Genomic DNA, 21,679 nt, shown 5'->3' on the forward strand with positions numbered 1-21,679 from the left:
TCTCCCGCGAAACGCTCGCGAATACCCAGGACTCGACCATAGCATCAGAACGCAGAGGGGGAGTTCGCGCTAACTTTGGGGGCCCAACAATGATCACATTATTATATGTGCGAAAACCCACAATGACAGTAAAAGTCTGTTGAGTTAAACATTTTGTGCATGTGGACTTTTTTGAAAGTTGTTAAGTTTTACATTATTTACATTGCCACCACCACCCCCCTTCTATTATCGGTCCATGTGCTCCGACATAGCGCCTAGACTCATTCATCCTCTTTCTGTTTGAAAACTGGAACGTACTTTCTGTGCTTAGGTCAACTCACGAACATGCCTGTGTATACCAAGGTGAGTGTTGCTGAATGGCTTACTGGATTTGCCGAGGGATTACAATAGTTTGCATTTGTTTCGTACACGTTGGGACGTCCGCGCTTGTATTCGTGGGCTTTGACCGGAAGAATACAAAAAGAAGTCGTCGTGGATGTGGCCGCATGTCTCGGTCACAGCATTGGTCAGGTTCTACGGAGAAACCTTTTAAAGTGCCCAGTGATGGAGCGCCTTGAGTTGAGGCACGTGAGCAGAGAGTGGGCGTCTTTATGCCCACATCATAACAAGACATTGCAACTTTTAGTTAACAACAGAATTTGCCCATTTTTAAATAATGAATTAAGTTTTGCATTTTTTCAGATACAGTAAACTGACAATTAATAGGGAAATATAATGTGTTTAAACAGAAACCAAGCCTACGAATTTATTACGTGGCACGTGCAGATTATGTCCTGAGGTTCAAGTGCTGGGCTTTTGCCAAGTAAAACTACTTCATAACAGTGACGACTGAAAGTGGAAGGCCAGACCTTGCGGTCTCTAGGGTTGAAATCCGTCCACTTACCAGCATCTAAAGGAGGTGTCTCAGTCCATAGTCCTGCTTAGCAAATCCACAAAAATCCATGCATTTAATAGGTCTCCTAACTGGGCATGCTTTTATATCAGTGCGGCAGCATTATTTGTCCTAATAGAGAAAATCACACGGTTATGGGTATTTACAAATAAGGATGAGTGAAAAAACTTTTAACCGATTTGAGGTTGGAAACCGGTAAAAAAATAAACAACTGTTGGCGCCTACGCCCACCTCCTCCTACCCCTACCTCAAATCAAAGTGAGCTTTATGAAGAAAACAAAGCTTCAACACAGCCTCATTGTCAACATGCAGGTCGGTCCTACTCGTATAAATCAAATTTGAACAACCGAGTTAAATCAAGTGTAGCAACACACTGACCTCCGAGGGACCCTGGTAAAACTTGTTCTGAAACGCTTCCTCGCTGGTCCTCTCCAGTCTGCGTGCTCCAATAACACCCGCAATCAGCAGTTACTAATCCTGTGGGTACACCCTCACTGCCGGTGGCACCTTTTATAACACAGGCATGAAAGTAGCGGCGAGGTTATAGTAAAGCAGTGACTGAATAAAGTAGAGAGAAAGCATACCTTAGTGAGACTGGCATACTGGCTTGTGTAGGATGGGTCTTAAGACTAAGAAAAAAGTGTCAAAAAGATTTCTGGGCTTCAGGACATAATATGGTGAACACAATAAGCAGGGTGGTAGATTGTTTAACATTCTACCTTTCATAAAAAAGTGAGGTTTTAAAATGCTGTTGTTAAGACTGAAGGATTTGAGCTCAAACAGTTTTTTTTCCCCTCATTTCCTTCTGGAGTGGAGACATTGCTTTTTGTGTTGTTTTAGTACCTCCATTTCAAAGTACTGTATATAGAATCCCATAGCAAGTAGTGATCAATATTTTTAAGTTGATCAGTTACTTCTTGGCATTTGCTGTATGGGAGATTCAAGTGCCACAGGTGTCAACTAAGAACTGTCTCACTCTGCGTTGTGTAAATGGGTCATATCTAGCTGAATGTAGTTCAACCCTCTCCTATTCAGATTTCTTCTTGCTTTTAGTTGTTTCTATTCAAAGTGTAAAATGGGGAAAAAAGTAACAATAATGCCTGGTTTATATCATTATCACCAACAACAACAGCATTTATTTATATAAGCATACTTTCATACAAAGAATAAAACAAGCAGGCAGAATCAAGTTACAGTTAGGTCCATAAATATTTGGACAGAGACAACTTTTTTCTAATTTTGGTTCTGTACATTACCACAATGAATTTTAAATGAAACAACCCAGATGCAGTTGAAGTGCAGACTTTCAGCTTTAATTCAGTGGGGTGAACAAAACGATTGCATAAAAATGTGAGGCAATTAAAGCATTTTTTTTAACACAATCCCTTCATTTCAGGGGCTCAAAAGTAATTGGACAAATTAAATAACTGGAAATAAAATGTTCATTTCTAATACTTGGTTGAAAACCCTTTGCTGGCAATGACAGCCTGAAGTCTTGAACTCATGGACATCACCAGATGCTGGGTTTCCTCCTTTTTAATGCTCTGCCAGGCCTTTACTGCAGCAGCTTTCAGTTGCTGTTTGTTTGTGGGCCTTTCTGTCTGAAGTTTAGTCTTCAACAAGTGAAATGCATGCTCAATTGGGTTAAGATCAGGTGACTGACTTGGCCATTCAAGAATTTTCCACTTCTTTGCTTTAATAAACTCCTGGGTTGCTTTGGCTGTATGTTTTGGGTCATTGTCCATCTGTATCATGAAACTCCACCCAATCAATTTGACTGCATTTAGCTGGATTTGAGCAGACAGTATGTCTCTGAACACCTGAGAATTCATTCGGCTGCTTCTGTCCTGTGTCACATCATCAATAAACATTAGTGTCCCAGTGCCACTGGCAGCCATGCACGCCCAAGCCATCACACTGCCTCCACCCTGTTTTACAGATGATGTGGTATGCTTTGGATAATGAGCTGTTCCACGCCTTCTCCGTACTTTTTTCTTGCCATCATTCTGGTAGAGGTTGATCTTGGTTTCATCTGTCCAAAGAATGTTTTCCCAGAACTGTGCTGGCTTTTTTAGATGTTCCTTAGCAATGTCCAATCTAGCCTTTCTATTCTTGAGGCTTATGAGTGGCTTGCACCTTGCAGTGCACCCTCTGTATTTATTTTCATGCAGTCTTCTCTTTATGGTAGACTTGGATATCGATACACCTACCCCCTGGAGAGTGTTGTTCACTTGGTTGGCTGTTGTGAAGGGGTTTCTCTTCACCATGGAAATGATTCTGCGATTATCCACCACTGTTGTCTTCCGTGGACGTCCAGGTCTTTTTGCGTTGCTGAGTTCACCAGTGCTTGCTTTCTTTCTCAGGATGTACCAAACTGTAGATTTTGCGACTCGTAATATTGTAACAATTTCTCGGATGGGTTTTTTCTGTTTTCGCAGCTTAAGGATGGCTTCTTTCACCTGCATGGAGAGCTCCTTTGACCGCATGTTGTCTGTTCACAGCAAAATCTTCCTCATGCAAGCACCACACCTCAAATCAACTCCAGGCCTTTTATCTGCATAATTGATAATGACATAACAACGGACTTGCCCACACCTGCCCATGAAATAGCCTTTGAGTCAATTGTCCAATTACTTTTGAGCCCCTGAAATGAAGGGATTGTGTTAAAAAAAATGGTTTAGTTGCCTCACATTTTTATGCAATCGTTTTGTTCACCCCACTGAATTAAAGGTGAAAGTCTGCACTTCAATGGCATCTGAGTTGTTTCATTTAAAATTCATTGTGGTAATGTACAGAACCAAAATTAGAAAAAAGTTATTTCTGTCCAAATATTTATGGACCTAACTGTACTTTATCAGCAACACTTCAGGCCTGCCCTAGCACCATGCTATAGAGGGGGTGCATGGCGAGTGGGTAAGAGCAGAAGAAAACAGATTGTAATACCAAATAGGAGAGTGCATGCTGCACGTCTTTAAACTCCAGCACCCAATGTTTAAGCACCGGCCACGTATATAACATAAAACAAGCAATAAATTGCACAGACTTTGTGTCATGGTAACAGACTTTCTGGTTAAGTGAATGAACTTCATTTGTAGTGCATCATATCTGTAATTAGTTTCACTAAATTAAAAAGTAGTATGTTCTAAAGATATTTCTTAATTATATAATTAATGACTTGGCCTAAAATTCTGAAAAAAAAAAAGATTTATGATAAACTATAAGGTTTGGGTTTAAGAGATTTTCAGTGTAGATTTGGGATGTATATTGTAATTTCCAAGGGCAAATTTGGCTTTTTACAGAACCTACAGAAATATTATAACAAACAGCAACAACATTCCTCCCAACAGAATAGGTCAGGTCAGATTGGGGAGCATGCACTAGTAGGGCCTATTGCTGCACCCACCACACAATGAAACAGCTTGGTATCTTGGTTGGCCCTGCCCCAGGCAGATACACAGTCTAGTTCAACCCCCCACCAGAAATGACCATTTATCTGCCTCAGTCAGATGTTACGCGGGCATCCCTTTGGGCTGGTCCAGCTGCTTGGGTCCTCAACGATGAGAATTCTGTGAGCTGGATCACCTTCAAGGAATCGCGACACATGGCTGTAGTGCTGTAACTGACGCTGCCTCACAATGCAGGTAACGTGCCTCATCTAGGACTCCATGAGCAACTACTCGTTCAACACAAAGTTAAACCAGGGGTAACCAAGGATTCTCCAAAGAGGCACAGTACCGAAGGAGCCCAGTCTTCATTTCAGGTCACTGGATAGCATCCATGTCTTGTAACCATATAGCAAAACAGGAAACACCAGGACTCTAAAGACTTGGACCTTCATCCTTTTGCAAAGATATTGGGAGCGTCATACACCCCTTTTGTAGCGACCTCATGACCCCCCATGCTCTCCCAGTCTGTCTACTGACTTTTTAGGAAGAGTCACCAGAGACAAGAATGTCACTGCCAAAGTAAGTAAATCTCTCGACAAGGTCAACACTCTCTCCGCAGACAGACACACTTGCTGATGGCTGTGGCCAAGAGGTCATTAAAGGCCTGCATGTTTTTTTTATCCAGACACTCTGACTTCTAGCTCAGTCTCTCAAGAGCCCCGAAAAGAGCCTCCATTGACTGAGAGAAGATCTTTACATCGTTGGTAAAGTCAAGATCAGTGAATCTTTCTTCACCAACAGATGCCCCACAGCTGCTGGACCCCACCACTCTACCCAACACCCAGTCCTTGCAAGCACTGAACAGAGTAGGAGTAAGAACACACCCCTGACAAACCCCAGAATCATCTAGAAAAAACGCAGAGGTTCTGCCTTCACTGTGCACAGCACACACAGTACCAGTGTACAGGCCGACTATGATATCCAGCAACTTCCGGTGTATCCCGCAAAGTCTCATGATGTCCCACAGGACAGCTCAATCAACTGAGTCAAATGCTTTAAGGCTGCATTGGTATTACAATCTGTTTTCTGCCGATATTTGAGTTTGCGCTCCATGAGAACTCTCAGTACCAGGAGAGGATAGTAGACTTCTTAGGCGTAAAACCAGACTGCCCAGGTTACTGTTAGGTGAGCAAAATGATCACGGATCCTAGGATAACCCTAGCAAGGACCATACCTAGCACTGAGAGCAGTGAAATACCCCTGTAGTTGTTGCAATCCAGGCAATCACCCTTTCCTTTCCAGATAGGGACAACAAGTCCTGTTTTCCAGTCAGTTGGGATGACGCTGATCTCCCAAATTGAAGCAAAGATTGCTTGCAATGCCAGGAGGACAGCTTTACCACCAGCCTGGAGGTAAGTTCACCCCGTTTACCACAGATCCCTGCAGCCTTCCCTACCCCCTGCTGGTTCACCACCTGTGCAATCTCAGTGAGATTGGGTGGTTCACAGCTAATTGGATGATCAGCCTGAAGAACTGTGGGCTACTACTAACAACAACAAATATAAATAAAATCTATCACTAACATTGTGTAGGTCATCTTTTGTTTTTTGCATGTACCATATCATCTGTGAACATTTCTGAAAAACTATTTCTTTCACATGCAATATTTATTTGCCAGAAAGCATCTTAGAGAAATCAAATGGTAAGCTACCTCTCCCCCATTTTCCCCAAAAACCATTTAGCTACCAAAAGAGCTTGTGGAGATTTTTGAAACTCCCAGTGATGAAGAGGAGGAATTCAAAGGCTTTAGGAGCTCTTTGGAAATGGAAACCTCATCATCTGAAGACAGCAGGGACAGCTTCCAGTCAGGCGAGCTAGGAAAGAGGGTAAGTGATGGATCAACGTGATGTCCACCTTCAAATGTGGATTGCAGCTTGTAGTAGTAGTAGTGATGTACTTTAACTGAAGAAAATAGCTTTTTATGGAGTATTTTGTACTTTTTTAATTCTTCAGCACAGTTTATTCTTTCTGCTATTGCTATACTGGTCTTAAATCCATAGTGTCTTTGTTTAGTTGTATAAGTACATTGACACAAACTTGGCAGCTATGTTTGTTTCTACAGCAAAAAATATGTTTATCATTTTTAAAACCAGCAACCTTTTTAATGTAAAAGATATGTCCATATTGGTAAAGATGGATATTGTTTTTTATTTTATTTTATGCATTTCAGAACATACATTTTCAGTCCAAGTATATCACAGATGAATTAAAGAAAATTTTCACAGAGGACACAGAAACAGAAGATGAGTTTGAAGGATTTGTAGAACCCAGTTTTGAGTTGAACAAAAGGATGAAGTCTATGGTGAGATGTTTTTCAGTAATTTTAGATGAAAAGATGAAAATGCTGTTTGTAAAGTCTGTCTAGTGTTCTCTGCTACTTTGAACTTAGAATACAGGGAGCTGTATGATATCGAGAAGTTAATGGAAGAAAAGTGTTGTGGATATACAGCAACAGAACAAAATTCTAGGCATTTCAGTGTAAAGCTTTATTGTCTCCAGAGTGTTGAGCTGTAAAACCTTTGTCCTCTACAGACTGTGGTTAACTAGACAGTCTATCATGTGTGTCACCAATAAATAATTTTATTTCAACAACATTTATTTATATAGCACATTTGCATACAAATTATGTAGCTCAAAGTGTTTTACAAGATGAAGAAAGAAAAAAAATATAAACATAAGATTATTCTTTGCTACTTAGTATTGCCTAAAGTAAGGACTGATGGACAGGAAAAAAAAAAAAAACTCCAGACAGCCAGAGGAAAAAAAAAAATATATATCTGCAGGGGTTCTGAGGCCATGAGACCGCCCAGCCCCCACTTTTAATGGAAATGTTGACTTACAACAAAAAAGAAAACATTGTATTGGCTTAAAATTAAGTAATGTTTCAGTATATTATATAATTCATTTTTATCTATTACTAGCTGTGTAAGCCTGTCCTACATTGAAATGTAGAGATGTCAAGTAATTGAAAGGAACTACTCTGGCCATCTCTCTCCTAGGAGGATTTGTTTTGCCAATGTGCTCACCTCGCTTGTGTATTAGTGGCAGGAGGAAAAATAAAATGGATACCATTTTGCAGATGTTAGCGGCTAAGCGACTTTGCCTTTCTTCTGAAATTTTGTTTTGCTGACGTGCTCGCCTCGCTTGTGTTATTAGCGGCTAAGAGAGTTTTCAGTTTCCTCGGAGGTGGAGCCCTTACCCAGACTCCACTTCTCACTTCCGGGCCGGACAGATACACACACTTCCACGTGTAGACGTTTATATATAAGATGCTTATGATAAAATTATGCCAAAAAAGAGAGACACATTTCACATTTTGGAAAGGTACCCATTATAGTGTAATATAACTGTGAAGTCCAAAAAAGGCAGACCCAGATTAATTTGAGAATAATTCAACAATGTAACTCCATATTGTGCTCTGTGATGGACTGGCCCCCCACCCAGCATTTGCCTCCAGTGAGTACTTGTATGTGTTTGCTCCCCATTCTTTTTCAAGTGCTTCACATTAGATTTCACTTAACACTAGAATTACCAAAGCCTACGAAAAAACTTGTAAATCCGTCCCACCTTAAATTCCTTCGCACCTCTCCGTCAACGTCTTTTGTCTTTTAAATGTGTCGATAAGCAGCAAGCAGCCAGCTATCACATCCCCCCAACGGCACACAAGGTTTTCTCAGCTCAAGTCTGTTTACCTGCGTGTCAGTTGCTTAGAGTTGTATAGAGTGAGAAGTCAAGCAAAATTACACCTTTTATAAATACTATATCGTTATTTAGAACACATGTATTTTATGTGTGATCCGTGTCTACAACAATCTATGTAAACACATCGTTAAAACAGAAACGTTTGTCATGTTTTAGTAATAACTGACAAGATGCAGACATGAAGTGTATAATGTGTGAAGCCAGAAGTCCAAATATCAAATAAACACTTTCATAAAAAGTACAAACATAACAGAACAAGTGCGCTTTTATTCAAGAATATAACTGCAGAGAAAGAACCTGCGTTAGGGTGCGACATTGACACATCCTCACTACGATTGCTTTGGTGGTGTAATGGTAAGAACTGCCAACTGCTAATCAAAGGGTCACGAGTTCGATCCCGCATGACTCCATTTTGAGAAGTGAACTGCTCTTATTCTTAAAATTTTAGAATAAAAACATACATTTGATTTGAGTCTGTAACAGCCGGTGTAAATGTATGGTACTTGTAAAGGTTAGCATTGTTTTTTTTATTTAGTTTTATTCTCCCAGTTACGTTCACACTTCCCCCATCTGACACTGCTGTTTTCACATAAAGACGTGCTATAACAGAGGTGAACTCAGATGATGACGAGGATTCTACATCAGAGAAAGAATGCATGTCACACTTTTGCCATCATTAGTCAGTTGTATGGCTTGAAATAAAACTTTGGCATATTATCCAAGGTTTGGTTTCATTTCATTCTTCTTCATTCATACTGAAGTGGAAACATAAAGATAAAATACCTCAACCCAGTTACACGAGTTAAATATCCTTTAAAGTTTCCTAAATATGTCTAAATGAAAGGAGCTTGCTAAAATTTTACTTTGGGCCCATGTGTCCAAGATGAATTGTACAAAACGGCAAGTGGGTTTAGAACAAAAGCTGTTGCATACTGGTCTCAAAAGGTGATGCCTTGTTTTCCTCTGCTGCACAGATAGATACCAATCCCATTAATTTAAGTTGTATTCAAATTTGAGAGCTGTCTGTCAAGAGACAGTGGTACAAATATAAATGGAAGGGCAGTACTAAGTATCTTTCTATGTGCATGTGAACTTTGTCATTTAAACCAAGTGATTCAGTACATCTTTATTTACTTGGATTAATTACTTTACAGATGTCAGACCGTATATAAGTAATGATTGTCTAAGACTTCAGAAAACATAATATATAAGTTGGTGGCAACACTGCAAATAGTAAGGCAATACTGAAAACTGTTAAAGATCCTGAATTTTAGCTCAGCGATATGCTTATGAAATGTACAGTATGTTTTCTTTGACTGAGATTTAAAATTGTCATATTTTTCTGCTTTCTAAAAATTGCTTTCTTGACCTTACCAATACAGCATTGCAAAGTAAAGGCAGTTTGTTAAGTTGAAGGATCTTGATAAACTTGTTTATTTATTTGTTCCAAGCAGAATTGACCGTGTAATCCTTTTAGCAGCAGGATTAGTTGCAGTGCCACAAATGGTCAGGACTGTTAAATGATTCACTTACTACTCAAAGTTAATTCAGAACACTGACAGTTTTATGCAACTCCTCATTTAATGTCAGTAATGATCAGCAGTGCTAGTACTGGAAAAGTGATCTGCATTACCAGCCTTGGGGAAGCCTCATTGGTGTCTGTATTTTAATTAAGGTTAAAGACTTGTTGTTTTAGCACTGTTCTCATATTTGTTATCAGATTTATTTCAAAAATTGTTTTGATTGGCCATTACAAAGTCTTTCTAATTTCTCCCATTTTTCAATGTCCATTGGTGGCTGTTGGCCTGCCTTGGAGGAAATTTGTTATCACAAAGAATGGGCTTTTTATGTGACCTTTTGTATTTAATTGAAATGTTGGTTGTTTGCCTGTGGAATGAATAAAATGCAACTGACTAAGACAAAATTAAAAAATACTTTAGTATATATATTTTCTCATACAGTGTACACTGATTACAGTGTTAATCTGGTTCAGGATTGTGGTGGGCTTGAGCCTATTCCAACAACACCAGGCACAAGGCCAAAAAAAAAAAAAAAGACCTGGACGGCGAATAAAGGCGTTCGTAGATAATTTAGTTCAAATGGCTCTGGAATATGTGAAGAGCAACAAAGGTGCAGATGTTTATTTACACGCGCCTTTATTCGCTGCGCCCAATTGAGGTTGCCCTTTTGAGGCTCGCCTTTTTGTGCGCGCCCTTATTGAAGGATACCGTCTTGTACGTCCGCTGGCTTGTACGTCTGTAGTATACCTTTAATTTTCTCTGGCGGTAATACAGGCGTGCGCGTCGGTAATATGCCTTTAATCTCCTCTGACAGTAATACTGGCTTGTATGTGGCTGTAATATGCGTCACTGTATTGTGTACCTTTAATTTCCTCTCGCAGTAATACTGTTTTGTATTTCCATAAAACGCCTCTAACTTTCTCTGACAGTAATATCGCGCATCGCACCGTGCCCCGCGCATGCACACTTCACCAGAAAGACACCCACACATGGACACCTGGACGCACACAGGGATTTTATTAAAGAGGATAATTTTCATTATTATTTATAGAGAGAAGAAAAATAAAGCTATCTCTCCTTCAGTTCTAAATTTTGTTCCTTTCACATTAAGTATGTTCTTGCCTCAGTTTCCTAAAGTACAGTATATTTTAATTGTCTAACTGTTAAAAGATCATTTGAACTGTTATGTAGACTGTAGAGTGATTGCAAAAGAAAATTTATTTTGACTGTGGAAGGCTGAGTAAACACCTTCTGTTTATTTTTGCTGAATTGAAAGTATATTTATTCTTTTCTAGTCCATGCATCCAAATAAAGGTGGTGAGGAAGATGGTTTCTCTTCAGATGAAGACCAAATTGCCACCTGCAAAAAACGAAGTTCTGGTCTTTGCGTGGCTTTTCGTTTTCCACTCAAGAAGTCTTCAGGAAAGCAGACAAGCTTGGTAAAGCATGAACTATCAGACTCTGAATCTGAAAAGGAGCGAAGTGGAGTTCAGAGAAGTCGAACAAAGCTGGGGAGATGTGGGCCTTGCTCTGATTCAGAGTGTGAGGAGGGATCAAGCGTTGTTCCTGGCCAGTCAAAGGCTTTAGAAAAACGAGCCAAGAATATTAAAGAAAACAAAGAAATGGTAAAGCACTAAATATATGTAGTATATCTTGAGCAATAGAAACCTCATTAAAACTAAATTTGTGGGTGCATATTTGTAAGGTGATAATTAATGACAATGTGTGACACAGAAACCTTTAAAATATAGTTATACAATTTCTCTTTAATTTAATATTTTTTTCCACAGCTCGCCAAACTGTTGGCTGAATTGAATTCAGTGCCAGGTTTTTTCCCTCTGAAGTCAAACACTGTAACTACCCCTGTAAGTACCATGTACTCCAATATTTATAACTGACGAGGACTGACTCATGGGCATAACTAGACAAATACAGTGTAAATGTAGAATGCCCAGTTTAATATTACGCTATTTACAGAATGTGTTTTATCTTACAGAAACAGAAAAAATCTCCCAAAAAAACATTTGTGGAAGGACAGAGTGGTCGTCGCAACCCCTCGCGTAGTGCTCGGCCTCCTGAGCGGTTTGGTGTTGAGTGCTTTTCGGTGTCTCCCACTAAGCTGATGGAGCGGCTTAATTCTATTGGCAAAAGGGCTACTTTACAGAAAAAGCTGCTGGAGGTGTGTGTTTGGTTCATTAATGTCCTCATTGGTACTAAAGTCTTAAAAGTAGAATATCAGTTACATTGCTGGTGTAAACATATGTTCATATTTTAGATAAACGATATGGAGAACAGTAGGAGTCGCAGAAGGAGGTCATCCAAGCACGGCGTTTCACGTTCTGTGACAGACATCACCGAAGAAGAATTAGAAAATGTTGCAATTACCAGTAAAGATAAGCTGTATGACAAAATTAATGTGAGTTTTATTGAGGGGGCACTGAATCTACTAAAAGATGGGACGCTTATTTCAATTCACAGGTTGTGAAGAATTCATTGTTTTGGATATCTAAAATCATTGTAAAAATGCTTGTAAAACCATTTTTTGAGGCAGGATTGTTGCCCTTTCTGTAGTGGTTGTCACACTGGCGCAGATCCTAAAATGCTTGCCTTTCTAGCACCTCCCAGTTGGGTAGAAGTACCTTGAAGACACAGTAGCCTTTCTTGCCTGGAGATCATTTTCTGTGACTTCTGTTTGCATTTCATGGAGATGTCCTGAATCACATCATTCCAGTTTCTTTGTGAGGCAAGAGGAGAGCAGGCTGTGTGGCACTTCTTAGACCACACTTTAGTCGTTCATCTAGTAATCCAGCAAGGGAAGGCAGGATTATTACAGTAACTTATAGGGGGTTAGCAGAAGCATTATTATCATTTGTCTATAAATTCCCTGACCAATGTACATTTAAAATTAATTTTATACTATTAATTAATTAATCAAATGCTTGTAAAAATCAACTTGTTGGATATAATATTCATATATTTTGTGATGCATTATATAGACCCACAGTTTGTACAGGTATTTTTGATAATACGTTTGGTTTGCTTATTAGTACATGTTTACCCATATAACATAGTACTGCAAATTATGCAGAATTTTAATTGCCAGTTGCTGTTTTTCTTATCTCTAAAATTCCCCTCGTGGAAAAATGTAACTCCTCTCTATTAAGTCTTTGATCTTTAGGGTGTGGTTCTGCTCTCTTTTTACTGTGCAAGTACGGCCTAGAAACCTAGGGTGAGGGCATCAGTTGGCCTTGTCCTGGGTAAGACATAGTGGCATCATTATCTCGGCATCACTCAGCCATACTGCAAAATATTCAGGAAATGTATCACAATGTTGAGCATTTTGTGTTTTGTAAGCAATTTAATTTTTTTTCATTATTATTTTGTGTAGAGACTTCTTTTGTACTGTAACGGGGGCACCACTAAGAACCAACCACCTAAATCAGTTTGTTTATAGCCCATTTTTAAAAAAGTTTTATTGAAAAATGATAGGCATCTCTAAAATGAAACAATTCATGTATCACTTCATGAAGGATAGCCACTTTCTGTTTCACTGTTCCCATTATGGGTGTTTGCCAAGACTCATTTTTATCTTTCTATATGCTGAGGACTGACTGTATTTTTGTGCATTGATGTGTTGTCACAAGACTGGTACATCCTTGAAATATACAAGTCCAGTCCAAATATTCAGATTTAGAGCACCTACATGAACAGGCTGTGTTCATAACTCTGAGGATAGTCATGTTAAACTTGAAGACTTGCTATATATTCCAGCTTGGGCCGATTTGTAATCCTGAGCTTTTCTGAAATCTGCTACATTATTTAAAAAAAAAAATCTTCACTTGAACACTATAACAAGTGCAACACAACAACATTAGAAACTAGGGGTGAGAAGCATGAAACTTCAGTTTAGAAATCCGTTTGTTGTCATTATAAATCTAGCCTGTTGATAAACTGGACTTAATGTGTAATCAATGTATTGCAGTTGGCATTAACTTTGCGTGGGGAAAAGGGGCATGACAGGCTGCAAGTGCCTAACCACTGCATTTCAAAAGGTACTATGTGTGAGTGATGCAAAGCACATTATCACTGGAATGATTTGTAATTCAAATTAATATCCAACATTAACCTGTTCCCCGCAATGTTTAGTAATCTTGAAATTCAAAGACAAATTTGTGTATGAAGATTTTAATCTGCCTTTTTTTTTTTTTTTTTTTTTTTTTACCTTTTGGACATACTAAGTTATTTTTGTGTGTGTGAGTGGTGCCTGCAACGGACTAACACTCAATCCATTGTTGATTCATTCACTGGATTTAGGAATGGTATGTTGTTTAATGATACATGCAAACTTACTAAATGTGGTTTCAGGGTATTTCAATTCAATAATAAATTCTTGTAGGAACAGTCTTCTGAATTAAAAAGTTAATTTTAAGATGCAGGTACAATGTTTGCCCAATAAGGGATCCACACACCTACCAATTTTTGGAGTATATTGTTTCAAAGAGTTTCTTAGCTCATCTAAAAAGTGGAATTGTGGTCAAAATGACTCCAATAAGAACTACCTGAATGGATGTGTAAGCTGCACCTAATTTGGCAAGTAATAAGGGATCTGCCCGTGCAATTGTGCTGCATCAAGTTTAAACTTCACTTATTATCAATGTCTTTGATTAGAGTTTTTAAAATGATGTGGGTGAGGGTCTTAGAAGCTCTATTCTAATTTTTGCAGGGAAGCACTTGCCATCAATGCAGACAGAAGACCATAGATACCAAAACGGTGTGTCGCAACCCTGATTGCTGGGGAGTTAGAGGACAGTTCTGTGGACCATGTCTTCGCAATCGTTACGGTGAAGATGTACGAGCTGCGCTGCTAGATGCAGTGAGTATTATCATTGCCCAACCTTTAAGACCGACTCTAGTTATTGGATGAATCTTTTTCTCAATTTTGAATCCAGTGTTTTATTTGTCATTGTAAACAAAAATGTGGGGTTTGATGTGTTTAGAATGAGGAATAGTCCATTACATAATTGGTGTGAATGAAAATGTCAGCTAGTGCTGTGACAGTCTTTTAATGTTGTAAAATTATTTTATCAGATACGTATGGTAGATGAGCATAGGGAAAAAAAACTTAATTATCAGAATCCACCAGAAGGCACATTGGAGCCTAGTAAATAGAAACAAACGCCTTTCACTGGCATCAGGAAATCAAAGTAATACAATAAAAAAAATGAAGTGCTCGAGCAAGTTGTTTTTAAGGATACCTTTAGTTTGTACATCGAATAAATATAATGCTGTGGAAAAAAACTAATTTGTGTCAAAATGCTTTCTTGTGTGGGGAAAAAAAATTCTTTAACTGCAGATGATATGTTTATGTAATAATATAAATTAAAAATGTCTGTCTGTCTGAGATGGTATGAAGTAGAACACAACTTTAATACCCTCTGGAAGGTGCCCATCAACTCTGAGATGTGCACTGCAATGGAACATTTAATGCTGTTAGCCTTGATCTGCTGTTTGTATGCAGCTAAAGGTCACACTGGACTAAGTGTAAATGAAATGATGTATTTACAGTAACAACACAAACATGGGATTATGAAAAAAAAATTAACTATTGATTGCATGTGGCAGGGAAACCGTACTATCTTGATAGTTGAGGCAGCTTATCCCTGGCCTTTTTAAGTTGCTAAAAATCCAAAATGGACTGAAAACACCTCTTGTCCCTTCTTTTTTCCAGCTCTGGGTTTGCCCCCCGTGTAGGGGCATATGCAACTGTAGTTTCTGTCGTAAGCGAGATGGTAGATGTGCTACGGGGATCCTCATTCATATGGCCAAGTTCTATGGTTACAACAATGTGAAGGAGTATCTGGAAAGGTAAACCCATTTTTATATATTTGGTCTCAGGAAGCATTGTCCACTTCGAACACGTAAACTCCTTAAGGACAGCTTTAAACTAAAAATAAAATTAAGTATTTTTGTTTACTAACGACTCCAATGTATGTTTCAGACAAGTATTTGATTTAAGTTGGACTACTAAACTCTTTACTATTGCTTGATTGCACTGTAGCATTTTTCTGGCTGGTATTTAGATAACAAATGTGACTTTACTTTTCCTTTGCTGCTTTATAATATCTTTGTTGTTGTAACATCTTTTTTAAGTACAAACTAAGCATTGCTTGTGAAACAAGGGAAGGTTGAAACATCTGTCATATTTTGTCATCTGCTATAACCATGAATTACAGTTGTAGATTATCTCAGATCTCTTTTTGCAGCCTTTTCATAAATAGTAATGTATCATCATTCTTGGCATGCTAGTTTATTATTTAAAAAATAAAAAGGTGGACACGTGATAATTGAAATGGCAACGTCTATCCTGGGCCATCTCAGGCAGGAGGCAAATTATAAAATGTGCTAGCATGGAGGACGCCAATTACATTTGAGCAAAGTTGCTAGTTTGGAGAAATGTTGGCTGTCTAAGTAATGGAATGATTTTCAAATGTCATTATTGCAGAGATGACAGAATAAAGTGTGGAGTCTAAAGTGAATGAATAGTCGCCACAGGCAAATAGATAGGATCAGGGAAATATGTACAATTACACATGGCACCCTGCTACACTATACAGTGTTGCTTATTCTCTACAAGGTTGCGTTTCAGGTGTGCAGGGATACAGAGGCCACCCCCGGGTGTAATTTACAGATTGGTCTTAAAGGCTCTTTGTAGATGAAGTGCCACTGAGCCTGGCGTTGGGAGTGTAGTGATGTTGATGGCCTTTACTGGCTGGTGAAATTGTAGGCAGTGGTGTGAAGGAAAGGTCCAGGAGGTAAAGAAGGATAATAGTTTATTAAACAGCTGCAGCGAGTCACAAGATAGGGAAGGGACTCATTCTTATTATGCTGCAAAATTTCTTAATTTTCTGCTTATATATATGATTATGACTCTTTGTGTATTTATCTACCCCATATATTTTAATTTCTTCATAAATAAGATATTTTTCATGGGTATGGGTTTCTTAGCGGTCATTCTGATTTCTAAGGACAGGTCTTGAGTGTCCCCTACTGGACACACTGACAGTGTCCTTTTCTGAGCTGATGACACTTGGAAGAGGAGGCAATGCTGGCAGCAAGATGTGTTAAAATTACTGAAGGGAGGAAAGAAACTTAGCAGGAAACTCTCCATTAGAGGTTAGCATGTGACTTAAAAAGTATTGATTCTGTGTTGCCCTGTTTCAGCAGAGCTTCTAGGGGCATTTCCAGGTTTCTTGAAAGGATATGAAATAAAAAAATAATTTATGTCTGCAGACTTTTTATCTGTCCTGTAGGATTTGCAGTTCTTTCTATTGGGCTATTGTAGGATTTTAATAAATATTACAAGCTGATCATTTTTTATTGAAAAACAAATCTTGAGCCAAGGATAGCCACTAATCTTTTTTCCATTTCTCCTTAATAGAAAATAAATTGGTAGTTTATTTCGGCTTGGAACTTTAAAAGAGATAAATGATGCTTGGTACTCTCCGAACACTTTCCCACATACACGGTACATTCTCTTTTAAGCAGCTAGGATTTTAAAGTGAAATGCTTAACCTTTTTCTGCCTCAGACATTGCACCCGATATTCTATAAATTCATACTGGAATTAGAAAATGTTATATACAGTATTTTATCAATACTAATTAGGAGTTTTGCTGTACAAATCTATAAAATTAATATTTTAATAAATAATAAAATTAATTTATAATAATTTTTAATAATAATAAAATTATCCAGTATCTTTCAACCCTAACAAAAATACTATGCTTTTGGCCAACTGTTTTTATTGCCCCATATGATGACCAACACGTAACACACAGCACAAGTAGCTGTTCCTGGTACTTACTCAGATTTACGTGGCATCTGGAACAGCAAGCAGCAGCCTTCAGTATGCACTGGTGCTTTGTTGTGTCCACTTGGAAATTTCAAATTCTTTCTGTTAAAACTACTGAGTTAAAGAGAAAATTGTAAGGGCAGTAGTTACTCCACATGCTTAGCATTTTGTTGTAGAAATGATATTCACCTTAAAATGAATTTGTAACAGTAATGTTTAAGCTTCTAAACCTCTACTGTAATTCTTGACATGTTAATTTCACAATACTCTACACAAGCGACACTACTACTGCTACAGTTGTGCTCTGTGCTGTTATATCATCGGTATGCCGAGTTAAGCAGGCAGAGACAAGGGAGAGGCTGATGGATTAATTTTTCCCCCCACATGAAATAATTCCTATTTCCTAACTGAATTTCTTGCGCACGTTTCTCAGACCAATACACGGACTAGAGGTCCACCAGATTGTTGTAGCTGTTTCAGACAGCTGACTTTTTTTTATGGTGATTTAGCCGATTTAAGTACAACTTTAGGTACATGCTTCACTTTCAGAATGTCATTTGAACGATTCAAAACTTTGTAGATAGTCACATTTATATAGTGCTTTTCTAGACACACCAAGTGCTTTACGTGGACCATGGGGCACAACTTCAACTATCAACAATGTGTAGCATACATACACATACTGTATACACTGGGATGATACAGAAGCAGCCATTTTTTGCACCAATACACTCACCACACATTAGCTATTAGGTGATGGAGGGGTGAGAGAGATAATTGGCTAATTAGATACAGAATGGACAAGGTCATAGTAGGCCAGGATGTTGGGGTATACTTTTTGAGGGATGCCCGGGATCTTTTATGACCACAGAGACTCGAAACCTCTGGTTTATGTCTCATCTGAAGAAAAACACATTTTTACTGTAGTGGGGTACAGAGATCCACACACAGACCACGGGGGCCACAAACTACATTAGGCTAAGTAACACTTCAAAAAGTCTAATTTTAGAATGGAATATTCCTTGAAGTGTGAAGCCCAGCTTTCAACTTTCTGCAGTCCTCGACTGAAGTGAAGGTCTGCTTTGCCATGCTATCTTGACCTTACTTTTGTTTATTATGTCATTGTATAGCTCTCAAAGCTGATGACATTCTATATACTGTCATTTGTCATTGCGATGTTTGGCTAAAGAAATTTTTAAATGTTGGGCTTTTTTTAAATGGATGGAAACCTGAGTAGTTTATGACTGCCTGAGCCAGGCCGTATCACTGTCACTGTGGCTGAGAGGTTCAGCTTCTGCTGTGTAAAAAAACAAAAAAAAAAAAAAAAATTGGACGTGAGCGTCAGTAGGTTTTGCGCCCTAGGAACAAAGTTACCCAAACTATTCTATAACATTTCAGTAATTACCACATTGATGCCGATCTTTCTGATCATAAAATAGGTCACTACGATAGCAATTGATGAGAAGAATTCAGTATTTGAGGGTTCCTCTTTTTCTTGCACGATTTGGCTCCAAAACTAATAAGCCTGTTTTGTGATGACGATGAGCTGAAGTTTCAAGTTTGGTATTTTTCTATCCAAACTTTTTAGCTCTAGACTGCCCTCAAGAAACTGTGACACACACACACCCATCATTGGTATATCAATGTTTTCAGTATCAGGGGACCCCAAAAACGTAGAGAGATCTGTCAAACTGGAGACCGAAATTTTTGACGAATTTAAAGGTTTCACTCCCAAAGTAGATGATAGGTTATGGTGGGGGAGCGCGCAAAGCAAAAAGCTTCAAGTTTTATATTTCCCAACAATATTAGACTGCTACACATTTACAGTAGTTTACAGTGTTTAGTATTAACTGGATACACATAGACATTTATGTTGTTGTGGGGCTTGCAGGTCCTCCCATCCAGTCTGTCAGATTAGGCTGATGGGTGATTCCTGCTCCATGCCAGGAGCTTCTGGGCTCCATGTGACTCTAAACTCAACTAGGCAACCTCTCTGGGGAAGGGAAGGTTTCTTTTGAGGAGTTTATTAGCCATTTAAATATGTTTGAGTTGTAAACTGAAACATGGCAGCTTGTCAGTCTGTGCCTGTTTCCCTCTTTAATTGTTGCTTTATCTCTTAGACTCTCTTTAAAAACTTTGGAAATCACCAGCTTAAATGCTTTACCACTATGATAAATCCTCAAAACATTTTAGAGCATGGCAGGCATCTGAAGAACCTTTACAAGAAATTACACAATAAAATGCATTTTTTAGTAGTCATCAAACTGTGACCTTCTGGTTTTGTAATATTCAACAATCAAATTGTCATTTCAGCCTTCAGAAGCAGCTCTCCGGTGGTCACGAGCTTTCCGAATGAGGACACCTTCAATGCAGTTATCCCAGGAACTGGATTGAAACAAATCAGAACAGTTAGCGGTTTGTAAGCTTCACAGTTTGAAACCTTTTGCTTAAAAAATGTGTTTTATAAAAATGTCTGCACTGTAAGCCTGTAAACAGTTTTGCTGCTTTAGTAAAAGTTAGAATAAATAGTCCTTATATAATTTCTAAATCTTACAAAAAATGCTGAATTGCCTTTACTTTCAACTTCAGCACAACCCTAACATAAGTCTCTGTTAACCATATCATGATTGTTAAATGTAAGTCTGTTTTATAACACTGTAAAATTTTTTAAAACGTGTATATGCACCATGTTTGTTAGTTGTATATGCCAAGGGTCTGGAGGTTTGTTTTTTCTTTCCCCCAGTTTATGCCTACTTATGGCGCTTTGATCAGTCTAATGTTCTTTTATTTGGCAAGCCTGTGTAATCAAGCCATGTTTTCAAAAACGTTTTACAAACATTTTAAAATAAAAGATTTTATTTTTCATTTTTATTGTATAAGTATTGTACCTAAAGCAATCCTTTTATATAAAATCTATACAATTATTTATGATGGTCATGGCATAAAGAAACATATAAAGTAGACCCCATTATCTACACTGACAGCAATAATGCCACTCCTGCTAGAATCCACTTGGCAGGCTTCTCTTTGGTTTTCAGGTTGAAAGTCCAGATGTAGTTTGAGCCGCGTGATTTTGTGCTGTACACAGGACACTCGTACATGTTTTTCAGTTCCTGTCTGTCCAGTGGAATGGCTCTAACAAAGATTACTGGCACAGCTGGTGTCAAGTCTTTCAGCCTGGCTTCTGTGATGACTCCATTTTGGATGTCCCATCGAGCACCTGCATTTTTAGGTACACAAAAAACAAAACACCAAGTGTGAGAGGATTATTTGGTGTCATATAAGGAATGCACAGGATTCAAAAAATGACAGAGCCTAAGACATACAAGTGCCTGAAAGGCAACAGCAGATTAAAACATTGTGAACAGAACGTGAGAGGCACTTCAGCTGTGTGCCAGTCAGGTGAGCTGGGCGCAGTGTGAAGCTGGGTTGCTGCACTGTGCACATGTGAGAGGAGACTCTGATCGGCTTCTGGTCCATGCTTATCAATGCCCTAATGCCACAAGTCTTCAGTACATTTATCTGCCTGTCGACTTCCATTTCACTGCAGTCTTAAGTAGTCATTGATTGAAGGCCATTAGTAATGAACTCATTCACAATTTATAAAATAAAAATAAACTGTATGCTACTTTAAATGTGACAGATTTGCCAGCTTGTGGCTTCTCATTTGAATTCTTGTCATTTTCATACATCTGGTTGAACTGGATCATTAACGAAATCATCAGCACATACAGGTGCTGGGGTGTAGCACAGATTACCTTGGGACCTGCTCAAAACAGATCTAACTGAAATAAAAAAGTAAAGCACGTCTTTATTCCTGGAGTTCTCAGAGCTGACTGTAGATATTATCAAAGGTAAACTATTGTCCTCCTCAAAAAATGATTTAAGTGCTGCCTAACCAGGTATTGAGCAGGTGGTCATTGTTAAAAGGTCAGAAATTGTTGTGGAAAAATACAAAAGGTGAAAAAGTGCACCGCCAGAGTGTAGCAGTTTTGCAAGCTGTGATTTGCATGTGTATGTAAACAAAAAATGAAAATCAGCCTTGAAAGAGTTGAAATGTTTTGATAATGCATGGATAAATGTAATGCCTTTTGAATGGCTGAACACAACCTACATGAAACAAAATGGCAAAAAACGTAATCCAGCGAGGCAATGAGGCTGACATGTAGATTAGTTGAGAAGAAAACACTGCAGCCTTAGATGTCACTGAGATCCTGGTTTTGCTGGCGTTCTTTAAACTTTGTGCATGCTGTTGAAGGCATCCTCCC

General features: G+C 38.5%; 2 protein-coding genes across 2 annotated transcripts in view; one reads left to right on the plus strand and one right to left on the minus strand.

Moving 5' to 3' along the window:
• Window positions 1–249: 249 nt before the first annotated feature.
• On the plus strand, window positions 250–20,276 carry cdca7b (cell division cycle associated 7b). Its single transcript, XM_028818300.2, has 10 exons — window positions 250–342; window positions 6,021–6,164; window positions 6,509–6,640; window positions 10,856–11,185; window positions 11,351–11,425; window positions 11,557–11,739; window positions 11,836–11,976; window positions 14,284–14,433; window positions 15,289–15,425; window positions 19,725–20,276. Exons 1-10 carry the CDS (start codon window positions 325–327, stop codon window positions 19,765–19,767), a joined length of 1,353 nt encoding a protein of 450 aa, XP_028674133.1. The 5' UTR covers window positions 250–324; the 3' UTR covers window positions 19,768–20,276.
• LOC114663749 (dynein axonemal heavy chain 11) overlaps window positions 20,239–21,679 on the minus strand; it is a 341,140-nt gene continuing 339,699 nt past the window's right edge. The window contains 1 exon segment of the mRNA XM_051936024.1: window positions 20,239–20,631. Coding sequence (XP_051791984.1) covers window positions 20,384–20,631 — 248 coding nt within the window. The 3' untranslated portion in view covers window positions 20,239–20,383.

Source organism: Erpetoichthys calabaricus, chromosome 13 (assembly GCF_900747795.2).
Source record: "Erpetoichthys calabaricus chromosome 13, fErpCal1.3, whole genome shotgun sequence".
Classification (NCBI taxonomy): Eukaryota; Metazoa; Chordata; class Cladistia; order Polypteriformes; family Polypteridae; genus Erpetoichthys; species Erpetoichthys calabaricus.

Bases quoted from the DNA above. Each gene is read 5' to 3' on its own strand.
- cdca7b (XM_028818300.2), top strand. The intron at 6,165-6,508 runs GTAAGTGATGGA...TATGCATTTCAG, and splicing joins CAGGCGAGCTAGGAAAGAGG to AACATACATTTTCAGTCCAA. The intron at 11,186-11,350 runs GTAAAGCACTAA...TTTTTTCCACAG, and splicing joins TTAAAGAAAACAAAGAAATG to CTCGCCAAACTGTTGGCTGA.